The sequence below is a fragment of the Sebastes umbrosus genome, chromosome 1, assembly GCF_015220745.1.
Source record: "Sebastes umbrosus isolate fSebUmb1 chromosome 1, fSebUmb1.pri, whole genome shotgun sequence".
In the NCBI taxonomy this organism is placed as follows: Eukaryota; Metazoa; Chordata; class Actinopteri; order Perciformes; family Sebastidae; genus Sebastes; species Sebastes umbrosus.
Genome location: NC_051269.1, coordinates 1,771,739 through 1,797,966, shown reverse-complemented (window position 1 = coordinate 1,797,966; position 26,228 = coordinate 1,771,739). Strand labels below are relative to the sequence as shown.

Genomic DNA, 26,228 nt, shown 5'->3' with positions numbered 1-26,228 from the left:
AGACAAGGATCAGTCCAGTACTGCATACAACACTGTAGAAAACAGAGACAAGGATCAGTCCAGTACTGCATACAACACTGTAGAAAACAGAGACAAGGATCAGTCCAGTACTACATACATAACTGTAGAAAACAGAGACAATGTTTAACAGACCGTTGCTACGTTAATAGACCGTTGCTACCTATAACACACCGTTGCTATGTATAACAGACTGTTGCTACGTATAACAGTCCGTTGCTATGTATAAGACTGTTGCTATGTATAACAGACCGTTGCTACCTATAACACACCGTTGCTATGTATAACAGACTGTTGCTATGTATAACAGACCGTTGCTACGTATAAAAGTCCGTTGCTATGTATAACAGACTGTTGCTATGTATAACTGACTGTTGCTATGTATAACAGACCGTTGTTACGTATAACAGACTGTTGCTACCTATAACAGACCGTTGCTATGTATAACAGACTATTGCTACGTATAACAGACCGCTGTTACGTATAACAGACTGTTGCTACATATAACAGACCGTTGCTATGTATAACAGACCGTTGCTACGTATAGCAGAGCGTTGTTAGGTATAACAGACCGTTGCCACGTATAACAGACCGTTGCTATGTATAACAGACCGTCGCTATGGCCGCAGCTCTGATGTCAGACTCTGGAGGCCCGTTTTTGGGTCAAATGATTGATTTCTTCAATAAATAGCCGTGTAATAAGCGGGAAAATTTAGAGCTAGCGGGTCATTGTTGTGAAATAAACCCCTTCAGGGCAATGTATCTCAAATGTTAGCCGTGTGAGTGTATCTGTGTGTGTGTGTACCTGTGTGTTTGTGTGTGTGTATCTGTGTGTGTATATTACCTGCGCTGCGTCCATCTCGTTGAGCATTACGATTGAGGAGCAGTTGTAGTCGAACACCAGCCTCCAGAAGTCGCCCATGGTGTTTGGCAAAGGATGCTGGGTAACAATGAAGGCCGCTGGCTGTTTGTGGCTCTGGAGCGTCGAGACCATAAATAAATAAATACAGTGAGATGAACAGACAGATTGAGTCCTCTCTGAAGTAGTAACACATTGACTTACGTCCATGAACGCAGCGTTGATGAACAGACCAGTGAACAGAGGGATGCTAACAGACTGAGGTCTCTCTGCAGTAGTAACACATTGACTTACGTCCATTAGTGCAGCGTTGATGTAGTTGGAGCTCTCTCCGTCCACGGATATGAGGAACGGCAGGCATCGATCTGCTGACAGAACGTCCATACTGCGGTTCTTGTCGTGGTTCCTGGGTAACAGACCCACGCTGCAGTCCTCTGGACGGACTCTAGGGGTCACTATGTTCAGAGTCTGAATGACAGAAAAGCACTTTATTATTCTTATTTGAACTTTACTCTCCCAAACACAGCCTGCTCTACTGAATGAGATAGTAGAGCACAGGAGACTGAACCAAAGTACTCATCAGATAGTGACACAGTCACATTATGGAGACTCGCCTGGGGACAAACATGTGGTCCCCAGGCGAGGGAACATCCAATCAATGCTAATGGTAAATGTAGTTCACTGTTTCAACAGTCAGCAACTCTGGTTTGGTCTAAAGAAACTTGAAGTCACAGAGTAAGATAGGCTGGCTCTACAGCTACTAAAACCAACTAAGACCTCCTTTTTATTATATTATATTCAGGATCCTGGAGACGGACTCCAGCACACCTCTGTCCCAGTGAGGAGGACAACTTTGATGCACAGTAACGCCTGCACGGCTCGCTCCAACACAAACTGCCCACGCTAACGTTTATTACAGCAGAAAGATGGTGGTTCTGTTGGCATCGGAGGCTCTACCAGTCGCTGTTTGCTATCAGCAGCTCCGTTCTGGAGACTCCCCGCCGGCTGTATCCTCCCCGCTGCAGCAACAGCAGCCTGGAGCGGCCTGGCGCCGCCTCTCTCCAGCTAAATATCCGCCGATGTCAGTCAAAACACAATCAAATCTATACTGTAAGAAATCCTTGTCCATAACGTCCTCTGCACTCATATTTTGTGACGTCATTTTCACTGTTAAAAACCGATTACTGCTATCGGTTAAACGGTTAAAAGACAAATTTGAAATGAATTAAAAAACTGAGCAAAACTCAGACGGCTCGTCACTTTAAGGGGAAAGCTGGTCGACCTTAACAGCCCACCTTAACAGAGTCTGAGCTGGTGTTGCAAGTACAGGATTTGGCTCCGGTCTTGAGCTGAGGAGTTGTAGCATTTATTCACCGACAAATAAACTGTATACACACTGATACAGCTACGTTCACAGTTATAACGCCACCGACAACCCCACACTCAGAGCCGCCACACAAACACACAGACCGTTGTTGGTTACTCGCTGACAGACTGTATGTTTGTGACAACGGCGAGCACAAAACCACCAGCAACACTACAGTTACAACCGTAGCAAAAAACAAACAGACACGGTCTGTCGGACACTCGCTAACGTTTCGCCGGGCAGACACACAGCTGACAACCTGCTAAACTAAATGATGTGGTGGAGACTTACTGGGAAAGTGGCTGCATGTGTCCACGACAGTGAACGCAGCACCGTGGCTGCTACAGTAACTCTCCTGACGGTGAACTGGAGACAGTGAACGCAGCACCGTGGCTGCTACAGTAACTCTCCTGACGGTGAACTGGAGACAGTGAACGCAGCACCGTGGCTGCTACAGTAACTCTCCTGACGGTGAACTGGGCACTCCGTTGTCTGTTGTGCTCATACACTGCAGCTGGAGCACCGCTGCATGAGACACTAATCTTGACGGTTAGCGGTTAATAATTGGTTAATGAGGGTCGGTTATCAGTTAAAAAAATAATTCAAAATTAGTATCCCTAGTTGGAAACGTAACACAAGCGAAGAGAACGAGGATGTTTTTGAGGCCCACAGTTACACAACTACTCTGTAGTTCTTCCTGTTTACAACTACGTCACTGGAAGCAGGAAGAACTACAGATTTTGCAGCTGTGCCCCAGAGACACAGAAAACATTGACCAGAACTGCAGGCGTTTGTCATCCTATATCCTCTCTCTCTCTATATAGATATATATGTATATATATCTATATAGAGAGAGAGAGAGATATACTGGATATACTCTATATCCCTAAACTCAGATGGATAGAGGTGAGGTTGAATTTTCTGTTTAAAGGTAGGATTGTGTTCAGGGTTAAAGTTTGGGTCAGCAAGGACTGAATGTAGGTCCAGTGCGTGCCTGCGTGCGTGCGTGCGTGCGTGCGTGCGTGCGTGCGTGCGTGCGTGCGTGCGTTCTCACCTGGAACTCATCTTTAATCTGGCTGGAGTTGGTCTGTGGGTCCAGTCTGCTGATGTTGTAGTAGATGGCTCTGAACTCACACACTGGTATGGCTGTATTCCCACATAGACACGCCTCCAAGATGGCGTCGTGAACAAACACGTACTGCTCCTGCAACATGAGCCAAACAGCTGATTACAGAACTGTCAAAAACCCAACCATTCTCTGGTCTCCATCAGTAAACACAGGACTCCACTCCACTTTCTTTGTGTCTCTATCAGTATTGTAGGGCTGAGGCGGTCATCGAAACAATCAACGTCATCGATCACAAAAACGCGTCTATTTGCACGACGTGCATCACTGCGCCCGGTCAGAGCGGGCAGGATGCATTCATTCCCCTGGAGAACAAGCTGCAGCTAAAATGCCTCTCCTGCCATCCTGTAAAGAAGTGGTTCTCAAAGTGAGACTGAGAAGCTCTATTTTCTGTTTACTTTAAAGTCCATGTAGGACGTGTTGTTACACAGTTCTATCATTCCCTTTGCCCCACACTGATGATGTTAACTTCATATTCCTCCAGTTTGATTCCGTAACGTGTTCAGGGAGAGGGTCGCTGTGAAATACGCTGATTCAATCTTTTTCATTTAAGGTCCAGTATTTTCTAATATTATCATGTGACATCACTTTGTTTTTAACATGATGAGAAGATGAATGAATACATTACTGAAATATTAATCAGACCCATTTTGGATATTTATTTCAGCTAAATTAAAGCTTCTATAAAGCAGGAGTTTCAAAAATGAGTTGTAAGATTAATGGATAAATCCATAATGGTGAAGGTGTGACAGCTGTGGGACGGAGGAAGCTGGACCCTCTTCAAGTCTCCGACAAACTCAAACATCCCACCGGTTGCTTTGCTTTGTGTGTGTGTGTGTGTGTGTGTGTGTGTGTGTGTGTGTGTGTGTGCGTGTGTATGTGTGTGTGTGTGTGTGTGTGCTCTCTGGGCAGCCAAACGGTGAATTAAAAGCAGTCGTGGCCTGCAGTGTTTCTCTGGATCAACTGTGCTCTTTGTGCTCCAGCTAGCTGGTAGAAGCATCACCACCAATGAGCTACCAGCACTGTGCATGTTAATGTCTTAATGTCCCCCTGTCTCTCTCACACTATTTGTCCTATTTATCTACACTTCTAAAACCCTTTCTTTCTCTCCCTCCTGGTTCTTTCTCTTGTTTCCTCTCACACTTGTTTTTCTGCCGTCTCTCTTTTTCAGTTTGCTTCTCTCTTCATCTATCCCCGTCTCTGTGTCTCTCTGTCTCTCTGTCTCTCTGTCTCTCTATCGTCTCTGTCTCTCTGTCTCTCTGTCTCTCTGTCCTATGTTAATTGTTGCCCTTTGAGCCGGGAGGAGAGATTTAAAAGCATCACTGAAATGTCCTCCTGTGGCCATTACCTACAATAGTGACACACACGCACGCACGCACGCACGCACGCACGCACGCACGCACGCACGCACACACACACACACACACACACACACACACACACACACACACACACACACACACACACACACACACAGAGAAGTAGCTTTCGTACCACTGCTGTCACAGTGTTGCCCTGGGTAACTTTTCTGATCCTAAAACTGTTCAGAGACATTCAGAAGTCAATTTGAGGCTGCGATCTTCAGCTGTCAGAGTGAAAATGAGGCTGTCTCTCATCACTCCTGCTGAAGTCGAGTCTTTAGATATGCAGCTTTTTCATCAGTGTTACAAATGGAAAGAAGAAACGGGTGGATTAGGTCGTCTTAAGGTAGTTTAGAAAGGGACTGAAAATGAAACAGCTAATTTCTGAAGATGCAGACTGGTTATAAAGGACTGATAGTTCAACATTAGAACACATTAAGACACCATGTAGAGGACAGTAACTAACACATTAAGACACCATGTAGAGGACAGTAACTAACAAGTCCTCCGCTCACAGAAAGGCTGAAGTTTTTAGGAAACAGGTCCTGAATGTTAAAGAGATACTGAATAATAAAGTGATGTACGTACTGACTCTGAGCTGATGGTGCAGACTGATTGAGCTTTGTCAGCTCTACTTTAATCTGGCATTATGGTCTTCACTGAATAAGTACTAGTTAGTCCTGGTTAGCTCAGTTAGCTCTGGTTAGTTCTACGTCACCTGCTGTAGAAATTAAATAAGAAAATAAAGTAATTTCATACTGAACCGACGGTCGGAGCAGTGACGTCGTATTAAGTATTGGTTTTGTCTGCACATGCACACCCACCTCTGTCTGGACCATGTTGACCCGTTGTGATCTCAGCTCTCGGATGCAGTTGAAAATGTCCACCACGCCTTCATTCTCTGCCATGTCCAACATGATGTCCACTGCAATGAAACAGCCTGTCCTCCCTGCACCGGCGCTGAAGACACAAACAAACAACCACATCACCTCCTGAATACACGTAGACAGGTTCTTTTCAGCGTTTCTGCTCTGGAGAAACACTAAACAGGAGATAAATGCTAAACTGTTACCGCTAAGTGTCACATTTTCATATTAGGTGTCATATAGAGTGCTACAGCAATGAGTCCTAAAACCCAGAACTGAGTCAGCATGATGTCACTTCCTGTTCCCTAATCTGGAGGTCAATGTGTTTTTAGTTAGATGTCTGAAATAATGTCTGTGGTTAACACCAGCTGAAGAGATTTTAACGTTTTGTTCTACGATATAAAATAGGTCAGTAAATATCCCACCGGTGAGTTTTAAAAAAGGGGGTCGCTGACAAAACGTCAGCACGCCGACTTGTCCTCATTACAGCCTCGTTGTGTTTATACTCACGCTCATGTGACCGTGGTGGAGTTGGTTTATAGCCTAACGTTAGCTTTTTACTTCACTCTTCATCAGTCATAAAGTGGTGTTCATAAGTGGAGATTATCTTGATGAACAAAACGTGTCAGTATCATAAACGTGTGTTTACCACAGAGATTATTATCTGTAACAATCCAAAACCCAATGGAACAATCCCATTGGCTGTTAGTGGAGGGAACCAGGGTGATGACCACTTCCTGTTAGTAGAGGGAACCAGGGACATGATCACTTCCTGTTAGTGGAGGGAACCAGGGAGATGATCACTTCCTGTTAGTGGAGGGAACCAGGAGATGATCACTTCCTGTTAGTGGAGGGAACCAGGGAAATGATCACTTCCTGTTAGTGGAGGGAACCAGGAGATGATCACTTCCTGTTGGACTACAGAATGACGTCATCCCTGCACCACTGTATCATGTTGAGGAAACACTGAAATACCGTCAGACTTCCGAGAAACTGATGTGACGGCTGACATGAACATGGAGTTTAGTACACACACACTAACAGGTAGAGACTGTCGGGTGTTCTGGTGGCGCATCCTGAAGGGAAACGCCTGGAGGGAAAGATGGATGGAAGGACGGTTGAACAGATGGATGGATGGATTGAATGAAGAGGGACAGAGGGAGGAGGAGAGGTTAGTGATGGGGAGTGATAGAAGTGGTCATCACAGGGGAGACATCAAGGGAGGAGAGGAGGCACTGATGGAGGGAGGGAGAGAGGGATAGAGGGATGGAGGGAGGGAGGGGGACCCATCCTTCACTTCACAATCCCCCCGACAGTAACCAGAGAGAGAGAGGAGGAGGAGGCAGCGCCTCGACAGATTACCTGTCAACCTCTGTGATTAATGTTGAGACCAGAATACTGCTGGTGTGTGTGTGTGTGTGTGTGTGTGTGTGTGTGTGTGTGTGCGTGTGTGTGTGTGTGTGTGTGTTAAGATACGGGCCAATAGCGTCAGAGCTCCTCTGGATATCAGAAGTGACAGCGGTAACTTCCTGCCTGTCTGTCCATAGACTTTTACTACAGCGGTCTGTTCACCTCGTTAGTCTACAACCCGTCTGTTCTACAGTTCCCTGTGTGTGTGTGTGTGTGTGTGTGTGTGTGTGTGTGTGTGTGTGTGTGTGTGTGACCCTGTGTGACTCACCTGCAGTGTGCCACGATGGGCCCGGCATCAGGCGGGTTGAGGAACTTGACCTGCCGTATGAAGCCCAGCAGTCCGGTGGCATAGCAGGGAACGCCGTGGTCGGGCCAGCTGGTGAAGTGAAACTGACGGAGTTCACGGATCTCATGATGACCCTTCTGAAAAACACAGGGGACAGATGTTACACCTCAGCTATACATACTGTATACATACTGTATGCTGTATACTGTATACTGTATGCTGTATACTGTATACTGTATATGTAGTGTATATGTATATCTGAAGGATTGTGTGCTGTTTGTGTCCTGATGATGATGGACTCAGAGATGTTATCACGGCCCTTTAGAGAGACACGTGGTGGCTGAGCAGCCTGATCTAATCTACAGCAGGGTTTCAGGAGTCGAGGGACCGTCCTGCCTCTTTGGCTTCAGATGGAAAATAAATTGATCTTGTGATGTCAAGAAGCCACTTTGGGCCACTTCTGGGAACGAGAGACAGGAAGACTTATCGTGGCTCATTTGCCTAATTTACAGGGGAGATTTGAGGAAACCGATGGCCATTTTGGCTCCACAAAAAAAGATTAATTGATTTCACAAATCTCACGATGGCCCTTCAGGGATGGTTCAGTGAAGCTGCCTGACTCTCACACAGATCATTTCTGAATGAACTTTAAGATGTCAGAAATCTTCAAAAATACGTTTTTCTTAAAACATTTGAACCAAGCAGAAATGTACTTTCATTAAAAAAATTCAGTTTTGAGAAAAGTATAATTTTATGACACTCAGTTCAACAGTAGAGACATGGAAACTGTTAGGTGGAAAGGAAGCTTTTAAAGAACAAGATCAAAAATAAAGAAATAAATTGAAAATAATAAAATAGAGACTACTGAATAAGAGGGAAGCAAGCCTCTATTGTGTCTGTCCAGAGATAACATCTGTCTCTCACAACGGAGAGATTATTAGCAAACTAAAATGACATTATGATGCTGGAGAGACAGATATTAAGTCCCACATCACAAAGACACAGAACTGTAGCGTACTGAAGAGATCCGCTCTGGATTTGCTGCACTGCATGATGGGAATTCCCACATGTTTCAGTCATAATTACACTTAAGCCTCAGACACACCAGGAGGTCGTGGTGGCTGCGTGATTCACGCGTTGGGCGTTCACAAAAACGCTTGAGGGCTTTTATTTTGAAATGAAAGCAGGGAGTGTTGATTTAAACCCCATACTTTTTCAATTCATGGAGCTCTCTAAGTCACTGCATGTTCCACAGCACTGACTGCTCATATTTCAGAATAAAAGCCTTGAAGGAAATGAAGGAATTCTGTCCACAGAAAAAACGCTTGAGGGCTTTTTAAAAAAAATTAAAGCAGGAAGTGTTGATTTAAAAATAAGTCTTTACTTTTTTTTCATCTCCGTAACATATTCTACAGATAGACATTGAAACTGTAGTAATCTTGCTGGTATGATGTTAATATACTGTCAATAGATCACTTTCACTGTCTGTTGTTGCTGTTAGACGCGCTCGGCACGCGTCAAAAATAGGCGAGACCTCTATTCTCTAGAAGAGACGCAGCAGTGTGGCTGCTCTAACCTGTTAACACACACGCTAAACTAAAAAACAACAGGTAACGCAGCCGCCACGCGCTGCTGACGTTCCTGGTGTGTCCGGGCTGTTATTTTTGTTTCTTTCTGAGCTGTGATTTTCTCAGGCCAGCATGTAAAGGTGATGCTACATCCTGGGCAGGTCAGGTTCTAGTTCCCTCCTCTGAGGTCTGACCTGCATCTATACACACAGGATGGACCAATATCCAGAATGCAGCATCAGATATGCATGACTCTCTCTCTCTTCTGCTTCCAGCGGTTCAATCTCCCTCCACAACACCACATGCTGCTTCTGCTTTAATAATTCAGACTGATCGATCCCATTATACTGTTGTAAACTAAACGGGCCCTAAACGGAGAGAGATATGCCTCCTCAGGAGGACTCGGATGCTACTGCAGCTCCATTCTGGCTCAAGGTTGGATTGTCTTTGTTTTCTGCTTCATGAAGAGCTGAGAAGAAGGGATGTCATGAGGAGGAGAAGGACGGGGGAGAGGTGAAGAAAGAGGCTGAGTAGGAGCGGAGGTCAGGATGACGAGACATATATGACGATAGATGGAGGAGAAATAGAAAAGCACTTCATTTGCTCTCTAGTGATGTTGAAATGACTTCTGTAAGTCGACTGACGGCGGTCCAACAGCCTCACAGCAATGACTGCTGGGTAAAAACAGAACTACAACAACAACATGAAGGTTGGAAATAGAAGCACTGATCGCTCCTTTCTTTAAACGCTCTACTTCTTCCACTGGATGAAGGACAGATAATATGTATCTTTGTTTCTTTGCTTTTCTTTTGGTTTTAACAGTAAGAGTCAGACATCATTCACAACGTGACAACGCCACCACCGCGCTCTGAAACACGTTATTTCCAAAGGCTCGCACCACACCACGACGACAAAAAAGAAGTGTGAACATTTGTCAGGAGAATTGTGACCCCAGGAGGAAACCCGGGAGAGAGGATTGTCAAGTATGAATGTTGAAGCTGCTGGTGTTTCATGTCATACGTACAGGTATAAACCTCTCTGACTGAGTTTCATGCTCTGACATCAACAGCCTGTTTTGCTAGTGTCTCCAGCCATCTGTTCTCTCTGTGGCGGACTGGAGTTTTGTGTACTCTGCTGAGTTCGGCCCTGTGCAGTCTAATCTCCGCTGTGGAACGCCAGCGCTTGAGGGCCGTAGACCAGATTACTGTTCTGCTGGTTTGGACGCGCTCCATCGGGTGAATTAAGCCCTGTAAATACTGACAAACTGTCTTTAGTACAAATCCTCCAAAGGCTATCTGACACTTCAGTAGGGATGTTTATAATTAACCGTTTAACCGCTAACCGACATGAGGAATTTTAAATGATTAAAAGAAATATTAAAGATGAAATGAAAAGCTGAACAAAACTCAGAGGGCTCGTCAATTTATAGAGAGAAAAGCTAGTCGACCTTAACAGCCCGCCTTAAGAGAGTCTGAGGCGGCGTTGCAGATACAGGAAGTTGGCTCCGGTCTTGAGCTGAGGAGTTGTAGCATTTATTAACCGACTGTGAAAATATGTTGTGTATAGTGTTGTAGTGACGTCTCTCTCTGAAGCTAAAACCTGGAGCTTTCAAACAAATCTAACTGTCAACAGCTATAACGGTTCACAAGAGCCGACGGGACCGTACAGTGTGATCACGCAGGTCGTGGCTGATGATCGGACCGAACAGTGTGATCACTCAGGTCCTGGTTGACAATCAGATCTTACAGTGTGATCACTCAGGTCCTGGTTGATGATCGGACCGTACAGTGTGATCGCTCAGGTCGTGGCTGACGATCGGACCTTAGAGTGTGAGCGCTCAGGTCGTGGCTTAAGATCGGACCGTACAGTGTGATCGCTCAGGTCGTGGCTGAAGATTGGACCTTACAGTGTGATCGCTCAGGTCGTGGCTGACGATCGGACCTTAGAGTGTGAGCGCTCAGGTCGTGGCTTAAGATCGGCCCGTACAGTGTGATCGCTCAGGTCGTGGCTGAATATTGGACCGTACAGTGTGATCGCTCAGGTCGTGGCTGAAGATCGGACCGTAGAGTGTAATTGCTCAGGTCGTGGCTGAAGATCGGACCGTACAGTGTGATCACTCAGGTCCCGGTTGACGATCGGACCGTACAGTGTGATCACTCAGGTCGTGGTTGATGATCGGACCGTACAGTGTGATTACTCAGGTCGTGGCTGACGATCAGATCGTACAGTGTGATCACTCAGGTTGTGGTTGATGAGCGGACCGTAGAGTGTGATCACTCAGGTCGTAGCTGATGACGGGACCGTACAGTGTGATCACTCAGGTCGTGGCTGACGATCAGACCGTACAGTGTGATCGCTCAGGTCGTGGTTGACAATCGGACCATACAGTGTGATCACTCAGGTTGGGGTTGATGATCGGACCGTACAGTGTAATCACTCAGGTCGTGGCTGACGACTGGACCGTACAGTGTGATCACTTGGCTTTACATCACAAACGATCTACTCGACTGTTTTAACTCTGCAGGTAAACTGTTGATTAAAAATCAATACATGGTTTTTGAAAATCAATACAGTATCACAAAACAGAATATCGCGATACTCAATTTTTTTGTTATGTTCCTACACCCCTAAGTGGAGCAGGACCTGTACACAGTACACACACACACACACACAGAACCTACTGTAGATGGATAATTGTGTATTAATGTGTGTGTGTGGTGTGCGTTTGTAGGTATTAATACATACTGCAGAATGACAGGCATTTCAAAATCAGCTTTCCTTTGAATTATTATATTTGCACACACACACACACACACACTCACAGAGGTGGTATGGATTAATGGCGCGCTAAGCGAGCTGACAGCGAGGACTTGAAGACTCGTTTTCATAAGCTGCTTTCAGCTGAGTGAAGGAGGAAGGAAGAGAGAGACAGCAGGCAGGAAAGAGCTAGACTAGTTATCAGACTGCATGTTTCTGATGATCAATGTGATTTATGTGATTTTAATAATTATTGATTACATGTGAAGTGCCGCTGTTGACTGTTGATGTATATTTAGTAGGGCTGTCAAAGTTAACGTGATAGTAACATGTTAGCACAATCGATCTTTTGGAAGTTGTAGCGGGTTCATGTCCATTTTCAAAGGGGTCCCTTGACCTCTGACCTCCAGATGTGTGAATGTAAATGGGTTCTATGGGTACCCACGAGTCTCCCCTTTACAGACATGCCCACTTTATGATAATCACATGCAGTTTGGGGCAAGTCATAGTCGAGTCAGCACACTGACACACTAACAGCTGTTGTGGCTGTGACTCAGAGGGTAGAGCAGGTTGTCCACCAATCGGAAGGGCGGTGGTTCGATCCCTGGCTGCTCCGGGTCACATGTCGATGTGTCCTTGAGCAAGACACTTAACCCCAAATTGCTCCTGAAGGCATAGCCATCGGTGTGTGAATGAGTATTTAGATTAGATCCTGATGGGCAAAGTTGGCACCTTAGCAGACTCTGCCATCAGTGTATGAATGTGTGTGTGAACGGGTGAATACTGACATGTAGTGTAAAGCGCTTTGAGTGGTCGGAAGACTAGAAAAGCGCTATATAAATGCAAGTCCATTTACCATTGTTGCCTGTTGGGCTGCAGTTTGCCATGTTATGATTGGAGCATATTGTTTTATGCTAAATACAGTACCTGTGAGGGTTTCTGGATAATATCTGTCATTGTTTTGTGTTGTTCATTGATTTACAATAATACATATATACATACATTTACATAAAGCAGCATATTTGTCCACTCCCATGTTGATAAGAGGATTAAATACTTGACAAATCTCCCTTTAAGGTTCATTTAAACAGATAAAAAAATGTGAGATTATCGTGATTAAATATTTGAATCGATTGACAGCCCTAGCTGTTAATAACAATAAATCAACTGAAATGAATTACTTGAAACAAAAAATGAAGTAAAATAACAGAGAAAGAATGGATATGAGACGGAGAAGAGAAGAAGATGTAAAGAGCGCAGTTTGGCCTGTTTCTCTTATTGTGAAGTGTGTTTGTGGCGTTTCCTGGAGAACAGCATCACAACAGTGATGGAACATCTTCCACTTTAAATCCTCCTGCCTGATTACAAGAGCCCCCGTTAGGCTTTCAAGCCTCCTCTAAAACAGCGAGAAACCGACCAGAAACACTTCTACTCCCAGTCACTCAGCGGCTGTCAGGGTAATCCAGGTTTTAGGGTTAGAGACAGCGGGAGCCATCAGTAACATCATGACAGCCACACAGGGTCACAGTATGTTGATATGACTTCATGCTACCACAGAAACACACTCACTAACATTTTTGGGGTTTTGAAGCTTCGGGGAAAAATCTATTTGAAGCTTTGCAGTACGCCGTTTTAGTGCCGCTGCAGCACTACTGTACACACACCTCTACACACAACAAACAGCGATATCCATCGGAGAATAACTAATAATGATTAATGTTGAGTAGGAATAATAAATAATGTGGGATTATTCCTCATTTCATGGGCTATTTTGGGAATTATACATTATTACTTCATACTTGTATACAAATCAAAAGACAAAGCATTAGAATACTGATTTGGAGGTCGATCACCTTGGCAACGGTCCAAGCTTTGAAGCATTCGGGTCAGCCCTAGTAAATACTATGACCAATATATCAGGAACCAGAAGTCTTTATAATCTATGTTCTTTGTTAAACTGTAGAAGTGACATTTCGCTGAGTCATGAATGTGAAAAACACATTTTTTTTATTGATTTACTATTTTGTGTTTGTTTGTTTTTGTGGATATTCCCCACGGCATATTGGGGGTAAGGATTAAATAGTAAATGGACTTGCTTTTGTAGTCTTCACACTACAGAATTAATTCATCAAATATTAATCACAATCATGATTTTTGCTTCCCACAATTAAATGACTATGATCGTCTGTGATATTGAAGTTTAAAACGCTCAAAGAAAACTCTGCTGCATGCATGGATTTCCTCTGTTCTTCTTATTTGGCATTATTCGGGACGCTGCTGGGCTTCAGCAAACAGCCTCTGGGCCCCACGTGGGGGTGTAACCCTCCCAGCAGCCAATAACAGCACACAGGGTGTGCAGCCCATTCAGGTGGTCCAATACCACCGCTGTGTCACGCCCCTCGGCTTCTGATACCGAGGCACAAGTCTCCAGCGGCCATATTTGACGGATGAGACCAGGTTGTGTTATGTTCATGTGTTCCAGGGATGTCCTGCTCCTCTCTGGGCTGTGAGTGCAGCTCTGATCGCTGTGTGTCTGGAGTTTGACTGAGAGCAGCGCTGAGCCAAGGCCAGCAGACAGGAAGCTGCATTCATTCAGCACCTTCCCGCAGAGTTATGTGGAGTTAGCTGTGTGTTTATTTGTGTTTTAGAACGTGACCGCCGGGAAACAATCAGAAATAACGTTTTATTTCTGATTTGCTGCTTTGTTCTTACTGCGGTCCCTAATTTCATTCACTCTACAGCTCGCTCGACCATCGCTGCTCTCTCTCTCCCTCCCTCGCTCGTTGAGCCGACGAGGAGGAGGAGCCAACCGTGAACGCCCCACCGTTCACAATCAGCAACCGACAACGGTGACATATTCTACCTTTAAGAACAACTAACTTAATCAGAAAGTTATTATATTGTAATTCATTCCCATCACGCTGCTCAGTGATCACAGTGACTACAGGCTACACAGCTCCATGTGTTCAAGCTCCACTCAGTAAAATGAGGATTGGCCGATGGTAGATTATGACACGATCATGATGCGTTCAAATGTCATCTTGTAAAATGGAGTTTTTGGTGAGAAACTTGAATAACTACAGTTGTTTGAAGGATATGTTTTAACCGCAAATTTGTAATCAGATAGATATATATTTAACGCTACTAATTCCAAAACTTATTTTTTATCTAAAATAATCATAATTTATTTCCTAATTATTTGAATTGTGTGTTTTTCTGCAAATAACCAGTATAGATGACAATAACAAAGTAAAAGGATAACATTTAGAATTCTTGACAGTTGAAATTTAACAGTTGAAAACAGCTCTCTGTTTATTTAAATGTGAATTTGCAATAAAAAAAAATTGTGATAATCGTGAGAAATAATCGTGATAAATAATCGTGATAAATAATCGTGATCTCAATATTGATGAAAATAATCATGATTATGATTTTGGCCATAATGATGCAGCCACAGTAAGGATCCCTGTATTATAAATCCTATTCAGTCAGTTTTAATGTTGACTTGTTGTTACCTTCTGGACGGTGAACGTCCTGATGACGTATTCAGCCAGTGGTTCGGTTTCTATCAGGGTCACCTTGATGTCTCCATAAACCTCCGTCTCATCTGGCCAGTAGCGCACACACTTCACCTGGAAAACACCATTTAAACACAATTTGATTTAATCCAACAAACACATGGCTATCATCCAAGAGACCGCTGTTACTGTCCCTTGAGTTATGTTTAACTTTCACGTTACAATCAGCTGTTCGTTTGTGTCCCGTGTTCACAACCGTAGATTTGTTGCCTAAATCAAACCAATCATTTCACAATGTTGACCTCGTGGCATTGTGTGTTTCTGTTAGCGTGATACGAGGCTGATATGAAACGTATTTATGAAACGTATTTTTGGTTGAGAAACGTCAACATTCAGCGTATCAGTGGTTTGTAAAAACAACATTTTTTCTGGCGACTGGGTTGGTGCTTTCCACTTTACATGCTTTTCAGTAACTGGGTCACAGTCAGCTTTCTCCAGGAAGCTGATTTCTCCAACATAGAGTAAATGAGAGACACGGTTTCCTTCATCAGGGTGGAGAATGAGAGAATCCACAGATTCTCCTGGACATGAACTGTATATGACTAACCAGGTTTCTAATCAGCGATCTTCTAAAGGAGAGGTTAGGGTCAGAGGAAGACCTGATGACTGACCTGTTGCATGTACACACACTAACAGTAACCAGGTTACTACAACGCAACGTGTTCTCTGATTACCTGCGTAACCCGGCTTCTCCGACTAACCTGCTTACTTGAGTGCGTGGAGCTTAAAACTGTCCTTACAAGATTCAAGATCCAAGATTCAAGATGTTTATTTTCATACCGGTTATACAAGTACAATCGTGTGAAATACTTTTTGCTGGGAAGCTCCATTAAGAAAAGAGTAAATTAAGTAGTAAAAAATAAAATGAAATTAAAATAAAAGTGTATTTACGTTGCCTAAACTGAACTTCTCCTTTCCATCATGGCTCAGGTTGGAATGTGCAAACTAACGAGGTATTCAGTGTCTCTTCATAATGGTAAAATGTTTCTGACCTCAGTGTAATGATATATTTATATTTATATATAAACGAGGTTTGTCATGTTTGCCATCCTGTTCGTCACGCCACATTATGTTGAAGACAAATGGAACTAGAGACTAAGCCTTTAAAAAGATTGACTATTGAACAGACACGGCTCGTAAGTTTGAAGTGTTTATTTATAGCAGATAACGCAGGAACAGTCCTTCCTTCTATTCTTTGTCCGGCCGCCCCACATTCCAATGATCCAACCCCTACAAACAGCCGGCTAATCAATTCAGCGAGAGCCAACTAATATGGTCACAAATTCCTCAGCATCCCCGACGTCTTACACAATACCCCTGTGATGACATCACAAACACCAGCTGGAGCCTCCAGCCAGGCCCACGCCACCCCTCACACCCCTCACACCCCTCATATCCCTCACACCCCTCAAACCCCTCACACCACTCACACAATATTATCAGATATCGTTAGTAAATCTGGCATCAGACAGAACCATTGGTTCCATTCTGATTGGACTGTAAATGTAATTAAGATTATATGAACACACACACACACACACACACACACACACACACTCTACACACGCATGTTGTAATCTCTTGGATGATGAACTCACCCTGCCCACCTCCACCAGGTTGGTAACCATGACGATAGAGGCCGAGTTTTCCTGCCAGACCATCCTCCAGAAATCCCTCACTGTCTCCTGCATGGGCCCTGATACACACACACACACGCACACACATTAGATATATAAAAACACACACACACACACACGCACACACACACACACACACACACGCACACACATTAGATATATAAAAACACACACACACACACACACACACACACACTCAGATGTATTTATGAACACACCCTCATCCCAACGTTTAAAAGTACATCAGACAAACACACACACACATGAACGGAGAGGCACACACGTGCACTCACACACGTGCACACACACAGACACACACACACGTGCACTCGCACACTATCAATCCCAGATAGTGGTTGGTGGGTTCGAGGTAATGGGGTCTTAAATTTGTCGGGGGGATTTTATACGGCGGTTTAGATTTAGGAGGTTGTGGTAATAGTCTGCCAGCCCGAAAGGACGGCGTTTACCAAGTGGCTGCGACACACACACACACACACACACACACGCACACACACTCACACACACACACACCGTCCATGTCAGTTTAATTACCTTGCGTGGCGATGTAATGTCTGGGTCGGTGGTAGCCCTGTGAGACAGAAACACAGTCAACTCTCCATCCTTCTCTTCTCCTTCTCTTTATGTTCTCTCTCTTTTTATCATGTTTCTTTTCCTGTTTCCACATTATTGTCGTCTTTCGTCTTTCACCTCCTCTTTCTACATTTATTTTCTGCTCTCCTTCCTGTCTTTCACCTTTTCCCAGACCGTCCATTTGCAGTCTTCCCAGATTTCCACACTTCCACACAACACTTCTTTCTGTCCCTCCTGTCCTCCGTCAGTCTCTCCTTCCTCATCTCCTCATCCCTTCATCGTTCCATCCTCTAATCATTTGACTTTACTGTCCTCCTCCCTACATCGACTCTTTATACTACGTCACCTGACTTCCTCCTTTACCTCCTTCATAATTACTACGGCCACTAGAGGTCAGTCTTGTTGTCTTCGAATCGGTGATCAGCCATGTGAATAGATGACACTGGCCTTCTGAGCCTACCACAGCAGGTGTAGCAGGCCCTAACTGCTGATGATGCCCATTTAATGGGCCGATAACATATGAAGCGGGTGCGTCTAAGTTTCTCTCTGTCTTTGTCTTCCATCCTTTGTTGTCTTTTAATTTGTCCCGTCTCTCTGCGGTCCCTGCTCTCCTCTGAGAAGAACAACTCAAGGTCGTTTTCTGAATAAACATCAAATTAAATAATAGAAGGGATCTTAATTTTCCCTCCACGGGACAGATGAAAAGCTCTGACTCTCAAACCAATGATAAGCCCCCTCCTGTCCCCTCCCCACCACCTCCCTATGAGACAGATAACCTTGTTGAGATGAGACATTTATCACTCTCATATTGTCATTAACACCACGCTAGCAGCACGCCGTTATCCCCACTGAGGGGATGTATTGTGTCTGCAGACTGATTGAAAATAAGCATCATGTACCAAATTCATTAAGAGCATTATTACAACAGTCAGCTGTGAGCAGGAGATTAAACTGATAAGTGAAGCACGACGCCCGGAGGGCAAAGAGGAGAGGAGGAGGAAACTGATGGATGGATGGATGGATGGATGGATGGATGGAGGGATGGAGGGATGGATAAGGAAAGGAGGACAAGAGATCCTGAGTACCGATCCGATAATTAATGAGCTGTATGCTTCACTGTGTGGAAGTGACTGGATCCTTCTGTTATGTGTAGGGCTGGACTTAAATGTTAATAATACTAATAATAATAATAAATTGGACGTAAATAGCGCCTTTCAAGAAACCTAAGGACGCTTTACAAAGAGGTCACACAAAATCATACTAATAAATACAACAGAGGAAAAACTGTCGCCAGGTAATTAAAAGAGTAACTAACTTTGTAAAACACAACATGACAAATAAATACTCAGATATAAATTGACCTAATTGTTAGTTATCACTATCATGCAGCAACTTGGTAAAAAAAAACTTCGAAATGAACAGGAATTAAAATTTAGGTGTAAACATTTTTAACCCTCTGAGACCCACAATAGAGCCATTTTAGTCTTTTCTAGGGGGGTCCAGGGGGTCTTTAGGAGGGGTATTAGGGGGGTACAGGGGGTCTTTAGGGGGAGATAGCAGGTCAACAGTAGTTGTCACATAGAAGTGGTGTACACTGTGGGTCAAGTTATTCTAGTCATTAATCAGAAATTAAATAATTACAATAAACAGTGAAAGTATAAAAGGGTTTAGAACATTATAATATAAGTATATAATGGTCATCCCCATGCTCTATGTCTCATGAGTTATTGCAGTAATCTTTGTGTTGATGCCATTTGTTACACTGGAGAATTGGTAAAAATGATCAATAATCCCTCCAAAATACCACATTAAGACACCAAGACCTTGAGGAACACAATAGAAAAAGACATGCTATGATTTGGTATCAAAAACTTTTGACATTTGGAGATTTCTGCAACCATGACATGGTTGGTAGCCATGTAATTCTCAGGTTTTCTAGTTCCATATGATATCTGAACCTTCACTAGCTCTAAAACTGAACCTGCTACAGCCTCTGAAAGACAGTGAAGTTGGTCGGGATCACCCACCATCCCACCATCCCACGGGTTGCAGCAACAAATTGGTCAAAACTTAAACAGGAATTAAGGTTCCACTCTATAATGTATAGTATGTACACATAGACTGACATAGACATATACAACTGAATTGTCAATGATACCCGATCCAGCTATTTGAGTCATTATCAGCCCAATATCTGATCAGTATCAGTGCATCCCTACCTGACACCAATATTTCTACGTTTACTTCTTGCATGTGAGCTGGTGTGTTTATGTTTCCATCTCTGTAAAGAGAAAGGAGCGTCCCTTCACCTCCTCAAACAGATATTTAGAACTAGGGTTAGGTCCATGTGAGGTTGATAGGGTTAGGTCCATGTGAGGTTGATAGGGTTAGGTCCATGTAGGGTTACTAGGGTTAGGTCCATGTGAGGTTACTAGGGTTAGGTCCATGTGAGGTTAATAGGGTTAGGTCAATGTAGGGTTACTAGGGTTAGGTCCATGTAGGGTTACTAGGGTTAGGTCCATGTGAGGTTACTAGGGTTAGGTCCATGTAGGGTTACTAGGGTTAGGTCCATGTGAGGTTACTAGGGTTAGGTCCATGTAGGGTTACTAGGGTTAGGTCCATGTAGGGTTACTAGGGTTAGGTCCATGTGAGGATACTAGGGTTAGGTCCATGTAGGGTTACTAGGGTTAGGTCCATGTGAGGATACTAGGGTTAGGTCCATGTAGGGTTACTAGGGTTAGGTCCATGTAGGGTTACTAGGGTTAGGTCCATGTGGGGTTACTAGGGTTAGGTCCATGTGAGGTTACTAGGGTTAGGTCCATGTAGGGTTACTAGGGTTAGGTCCATATAGGGTTACTAGGGTTAGGTCCATGTGAGGTTACTAGGGTTAGGTCCATGTAGGGTTACTAGGGTTAGGTCCATGTAGGGTTACTATATGATCAGGGTTAGGGTCCCTCCAGGCCATCACAAGGGTTAAAGTACAAATCTATATGTGTGTGCGTGTGTGTGTGTGTGTGTGTGTGTGTGTGTGTGCGTGTGTGTGTGTGTGTGTACACTCACGTCGATATAATTGGCGTTGATGTAGTCGGAGTGGGGGTCTCCGTCCAGCAGCTGCAGTCGGACTCTGGTGTGGTCGTCTGTGGGGTCAGATAGCACAACAATACAACAGGCCTAAAGTTACATTTACCCACAGATTGGAGCAGCTAACTGGCTGGACTGGGAACCAACGTTAGGAGAACATCTGGACCAAAACTAAGTTTACCTTTACCTACCAAGCAACCTCATGACAGTCTTCTTTCAGTGGCAAAGGAAGGTCTTGTTTGAGCAAACACAGCAGGTCATGAGACAGATCTGGTCTGTCCCGTCTTCTACCAACACCCATGAACACAACCTTTCCCTAACAAGTAGATTCAGCCGTCTCAACTGAACCAAACCAGAACTATAGAAATACCATATCACTGATAGACCGGATAGTTCCCTCTTCCTTTAATCTCAATTTCTGATTTACTGACTGTAAACTCACACAGTTTGGTTCACTGGTTTCATTCAGCAACTTCATTCCGAATATCTTTTTCACTTCAGGTCCATTCAGATGAGCTCAATGAGCAGGACAGAACAACACACAAGTTATAAACATTTGTTACTGGACTCCCTAATAGACTTGTCCCGGTAGCCAGGGTTACCGGTGTTACATGGTGGTCGGTGACACACCGAATACATTACGTAGGCCTACATGACAGAACGGTCACAGCCAGTGTGCGCGGTGCAGCGATGCCAGGTAACGTTAGACCCCTGCGAGGCCTCGCGATGAAAGCTGGACCAGATAGATCATACACACCGCCACCCAACCGTAAAGATCAAAGTACACATATTTTGAGCGTCATCTTTTCCTGTTAAATGTCCGGTGTAATCTGTAACACCGGTGTAATCTGTAACACTGGTGTAATCCGTAACACCGGCGTAATCCATTACACCGGTGATGTCACTAATTTATTAAACGGTGTGATTTCCTCACCGTCACATCACTACTCCCTAATGCAGATTTATAGCCAACAGTGTTTGAATAAGTCAGGGTGATGAACACTGTTCCCATTACGATCTGCCTCTCAGCAAACACGAGAATCCAATAATCCATAACCAATAACAGCAGAGTGACCACCAACAGAAACTCTCTGATTAATGTCTCTATTTTCACCCCTTCCTGCTGGTTGGTTGAATCAATGCGGTCCACCATTCACATCGCTCTCCGCTGACGTTTACTCCCACAAGTCGCTGGCAATTTAGGAAAATCAAATGTCCACTGTTGTGCTTGGTGCATGCTGGATGTTTTAAAGCACTAAGAACACTGAGCAGTAGAGGTTAACAATAATCTATATTCTCTTTTTAGCTAAAGAGCACCTCAAACACACTCCTAATAGTGCCTTGAAAACCTTGAAACCCTGAACAACCTGCGCTGCCCACAAACATCTGTTATCAGCCGTTAGCTAAAAATAAAGTGTTGTGGAGAGAATGAATAACGAAGGAAGTAAAACCAGCTGTGTGGAATGATTGTTTAAAAAAGTATTTTGATATGAAACCGTTTTTAGAAGATATCACAGGCCGTTTCAGATTCATTGTTAGGTTGGACAGATGAACAAACAGAAACTCTAAATGCATCAACACATTTTTCAAATATATAACCCGACAAATTCAAGACAAGTTATGCCGGGTCCAACACTGCACCAGAATCAGCTGATTCTGGTCCTGAATCAGCTGATTCTGGTCCTGATTCTGGTCCTGATTCTGGTCCTGATTCCTCCTGACGATGGTCAGCAGAGTCCTGATTGTTTGATGGTTCTAAAGAAGATCTTTCCAGATGTTCCTGTGGTGTGAGGTATGTTCAGAGTGTTTTTACATCCTCCGATCAACTCTGAAGTCCATCCTGGACGCACCCACTTCAAACCGTAAATATTAAACGTGTGGAATATTTACGATCAGATATCCTGTTGTGTGTGGGGAACCCCGAGGACAGCTGATGACGCAGTCACGTGGGAAAGAACGACAGCCGATAGAGAACCAAGCTGACGGAAGAAGGAAGGACAACCACCGCCGTCATGGTGGCCGCGGCTAACGCATGAGCTAGTGCTACACGTGAAGCATGAAGTAGTAGTAAGATGGAGCTTAGAGCTGGAGGAGCACCTTGTTCATCAGGGTTTATATAACGTGTCTCCATGACTTCATCCATCCATCCTAAAAAGATAGTGGGACTCTTGTTGATGAATGAATGTGTTGGTGTGTGGTGTTGCTGTTTCTCTCCACACCCTATAGGAACTAAACTGTTAAAGTTAACACAACCTGTCGTTATCTGAGGGCGCTCTCTAATTTTACACATCTGAAACATCTGAAACATCTGGTAGTGGGGACTGGCCTTCAGGTGACTGAAGTGGTGCTGAAACCAGAGCAATGAGCACACTAAAAATGTCAATGAATTTGACCAGAATAACAGTAATTAATTAACGATCTTGCATATTACTACTTCAAGACAATATATAAGATTTACTGTATATGACCTGCTCTGAATATCAGATATCTATGAGCCATTCATATCAGCACAACCACTGCTCAGTGGTGAAAGTACAGTAGTACTATTGTAGTAGTAGTAGTAGTAGTAGTCACCTAAACTAGATGTGTTCCCTTTGAATGTCAGTTCTTTAGTTGTGCGCTCTAACAGCCGTCCGTAGTATGAGGACGGCCACGGGGCTGGTTAGGATTTGGTTTAGTCGTAACGTAGCAACAGCAGGTAATTGCAGATGAAGCGGACATGCTTTAGTCTGATTATCTCTATTTTTCTCTCACCCCGAGTCTTTTTCTTTCTAGTGTTGACGTGATCCAGTTCACCTCTCTCATTTTCACTCTCTGAGACGTACGAGAGAAGAGGAGGAGGGTGAAGGGGAGATGATACGAAGAACACAAGAAGAGCAGAGCAGGAGAGAGGTAAAAGAAGAGGTGGAGAACAAACTGAGTGAAGTGGCAGGAGGAAGAAAGAGGATCATGGCTGGGAGAGGAGTGGGGATGGGAAGAAAAAACTGGCAACTGGGGGGGGGGGGAATACAAAGAGGATCACCTCAGTGGTTCTTTGAAGTGACTTTGCTGATTATAGTCGGCACATAGCTAGCTGGCAGGCCTGTTAGCCGCCTGCAGTCTGTTAGCTGCCTCCAGTCCGTTAGCTGCCTGCAGTCCGGGGGGGGGCACTGTGTCAACTAGCTGTTAACATGTTTTGTTAGTGGTGAATATCTTAGAATAGATATGTGAATGTTCTCTTCATGGCTGACACAGACTGAGGATTTCAACAGTCGATCACAAGTAGCAGAAAAGGTTTTTAAACAAGCAAGATCCTTTATAGTATAGTACAATGTATAGTACTATTGTATAGTATAGTATAGTATAGTACTATAGTATAGTATAGTATAGTATAGTAACGAGTATCACTGTTACACAACGTTTAACTAGGACTAGCTCCAAATCCTGTAATGCTTTGTTTATACTCTTGCGAGACACTGTGGTGTGGGCCTCGATAGATGGCGTGGGCCTCAGTAGATGACGTGGGCCTCTGTAGATGGTGTGGGCCTCTGTAGATGGCGAGGGCCTCTGTAGATGGCGTGGGCCTCGGTAGATGGCGTGGGCCTCGGTAGATGGCGTGGGCCTCGGTAGATGGCGTGGGCCTCCGTAGATGGCGTTGGCTTTCGTAGATGGTGTGGGCCTCCGTAGATGGCGTGGGCCTCGGTAGATGGCGTGGGCTTTCGTAGATGGCGTGGGCTTTCGTAGATGGCGTGGGCCTCAGTAGATGGCGTGGTCTTTCGTAGATGGCGTGGGCCTCAGTAGATGGCGTTGTCTTTCGTAGATGGCGTGGGCTTTCGTAGATGGCGTGGGCCTCAGTAGATGACGTGGGCTTTCGTAGATGGCGTGGGCCTCAGTAGATGGTGTGGGCCTTCGTAGATGGCGTGGTCTTTTGTAGATGGCGTGGGCCTCAGTAGATGGCGTGGTCTTTCGTAGATGGCGTGGGCTTTCGTAGATGGCGTGGCCCTCAGTAGATGGCGCGGGCTTTTGTAGATGGCGCGGGCTTTTGTAGATGGCGTGGGCCTCCGTAGTTGGCATGGGCCTCGGTAGATGGCGTGGGCCTCAGTAGATGACGTGGGCATTCGTAGATGGCGTGTGCCTCAGTAGATGGCGTGGGCCTCCGTAGTTGGCATGGACCTCAGTAGATGGCGTGGGCCTCCGTAGTTGGCATGGGCCTCCGTAGATGGCGCGCGCACTACGAGCATGCACGGAGGCGTTTATGCATGTTGTTCGTTGCAGTATGCTCCGAACCACCAGGAGGCGAAATAACTAAATATTCTGTTGATAAGCAAGAAGTCAACGAGGTACCGGAAAGGAAAGTAGGTTGCCTGGCAACAGTAGTAAACACTAATCACTGACGTACGTACCGCCAAACATGACATTACTGTACTGTAATTATTACTGTCGCTGACCTCCAAGTCTAAATGACCTCCTGTCTCTCGGTGCTTCCCCTCGGGGCCTATGCTACGCTATCCTCTCTTCCTTTCCCAGGACTTACCCCAGCAACGTATCAACGGGGGTGTTCATCTCCACCACTAATAATATATATAATAATATAATAATAACACAATGAATCCCGCATTGATTATCAGATCACCTTCAGGAGAATCACTTCAGCTCCTATCAGACTCATTTTCAGCTCCGGCTGAGAGGAAACAATGACGGCAGCATGACTCCACTCTGCTGGTACAAGATACTGTCATCAGCTATCAGCTCACACACACACACACACACACACACACTGCATGTAAAAACAAACAACAGGAGGTCGTCTGTCTGCCAGCCTGCTGCTCTTTCTCTCTCTTCTGACTTCTTCTTCTTCTCCTCCTCTTCCTCTGTCTCATGTGCCTCTTTTTCTACTTCCATTTCATTTCTTCCTCCTCCTCCCGTCTGATTCTGCTCTCTTGTCTTCCTCCTCCTCCTCCTCCTCCTCCTCCTCTCTCCTTCAGACAGCAGTAATTACACTGTGCTGGTGTCAGAGGCTGTCATAACAGCAGAGCCAGCGCCGTGAGGCCGGCTGGAGGGAGGGGCCCTCTCTTCCTCTCTCAGCCCAGGGAGGGAGCCTCTAATTGGGCTACGATGGCAGGAGGTGCTGGTCTGCAAACACTGCAGATCTGGACACAGGCCACAGGTTTGAAGAGGCTGACAGAGTGTGTGTGTGTGTGTGTGTGTGTTGAATATTTATTTTAATTAGTGTAATCCGTGTTTGCGTGAACAAAGAATACAGGAAGTTTAATAATGATTCTGGTGTCACACTCAGGTTAGTAAGTGTTTAGAGGAGCCACTGCAGCCTGAAGTCATCCTCATCATATATATATTGAAGTCATATATATGACCTCTCCTCTCCTCTCCTCTCCTCTCCTCTCCTCTCCTCACCTCCTCTCCTCTCCTCTCCTCTTTGCTCCTCTCCCCTCCTCTTCTCTCCCATCTCCTCTCCCCTCTCCTCTCCTCTCCTCTTCTTTCCCCTCTCCTCTCCCCTCTCCTCTCCTCTCCTCTCCTCTCCTCTCCTCTCCTCCTGTCAGTAAAGTGGTTGTGGTTGTGGTGAGCTGGTGGAGGTCCAGACGAGGTGGTATCAGACAGACTGGCCTGTTTTCTGTGTTTTTAGATGTGCAGCAGCAGCAGCAGCTGAATGCAGCAGAGAGCTGCTGTAATTTGCAGACCTCAGATCAGATGTTATGAACTGAGAGTCTGCAGCAGAAGAGCACCAGA

General features: G+C 44.8%; 1 protein-coding gene across 1 annotated transcript in view; it reads right to left on the bottom strand.

Annotated features, from left to right (window-relative positions):
• ptprt (protein tyrosine phosphatase receptor type T) overlaps window positions 1–26,228 on the bottom strand; it is a 382,622-nt gene that overhangs the window by 13,261 nt on the left and 343,133 nt on the right. The window contains 9 exon segments of the mRNA XM_037782155.1: window positions 863–994; window positions 1,172–1,345; window positions 3,298–3,447; window positions 5,555–5,690; window positions 7,275–7,429; window positions 15,133–15,249; window positions 16,794–16,891; window positions 17,385–17,421; window positions 20,484–20,560. Of these exon segments, the coding sequence (XP_037638083.1) occupies window positions 863–994; window positions 1,172–1,345; window positions 3,298–3,447; window positions 5,555–5,690; window positions 7,275–7,429; window positions 15,133–15,249; window positions 16,794–16,891; window positions 17,385–17,421; window positions 20,484–20,560 (1,076 nt within the window).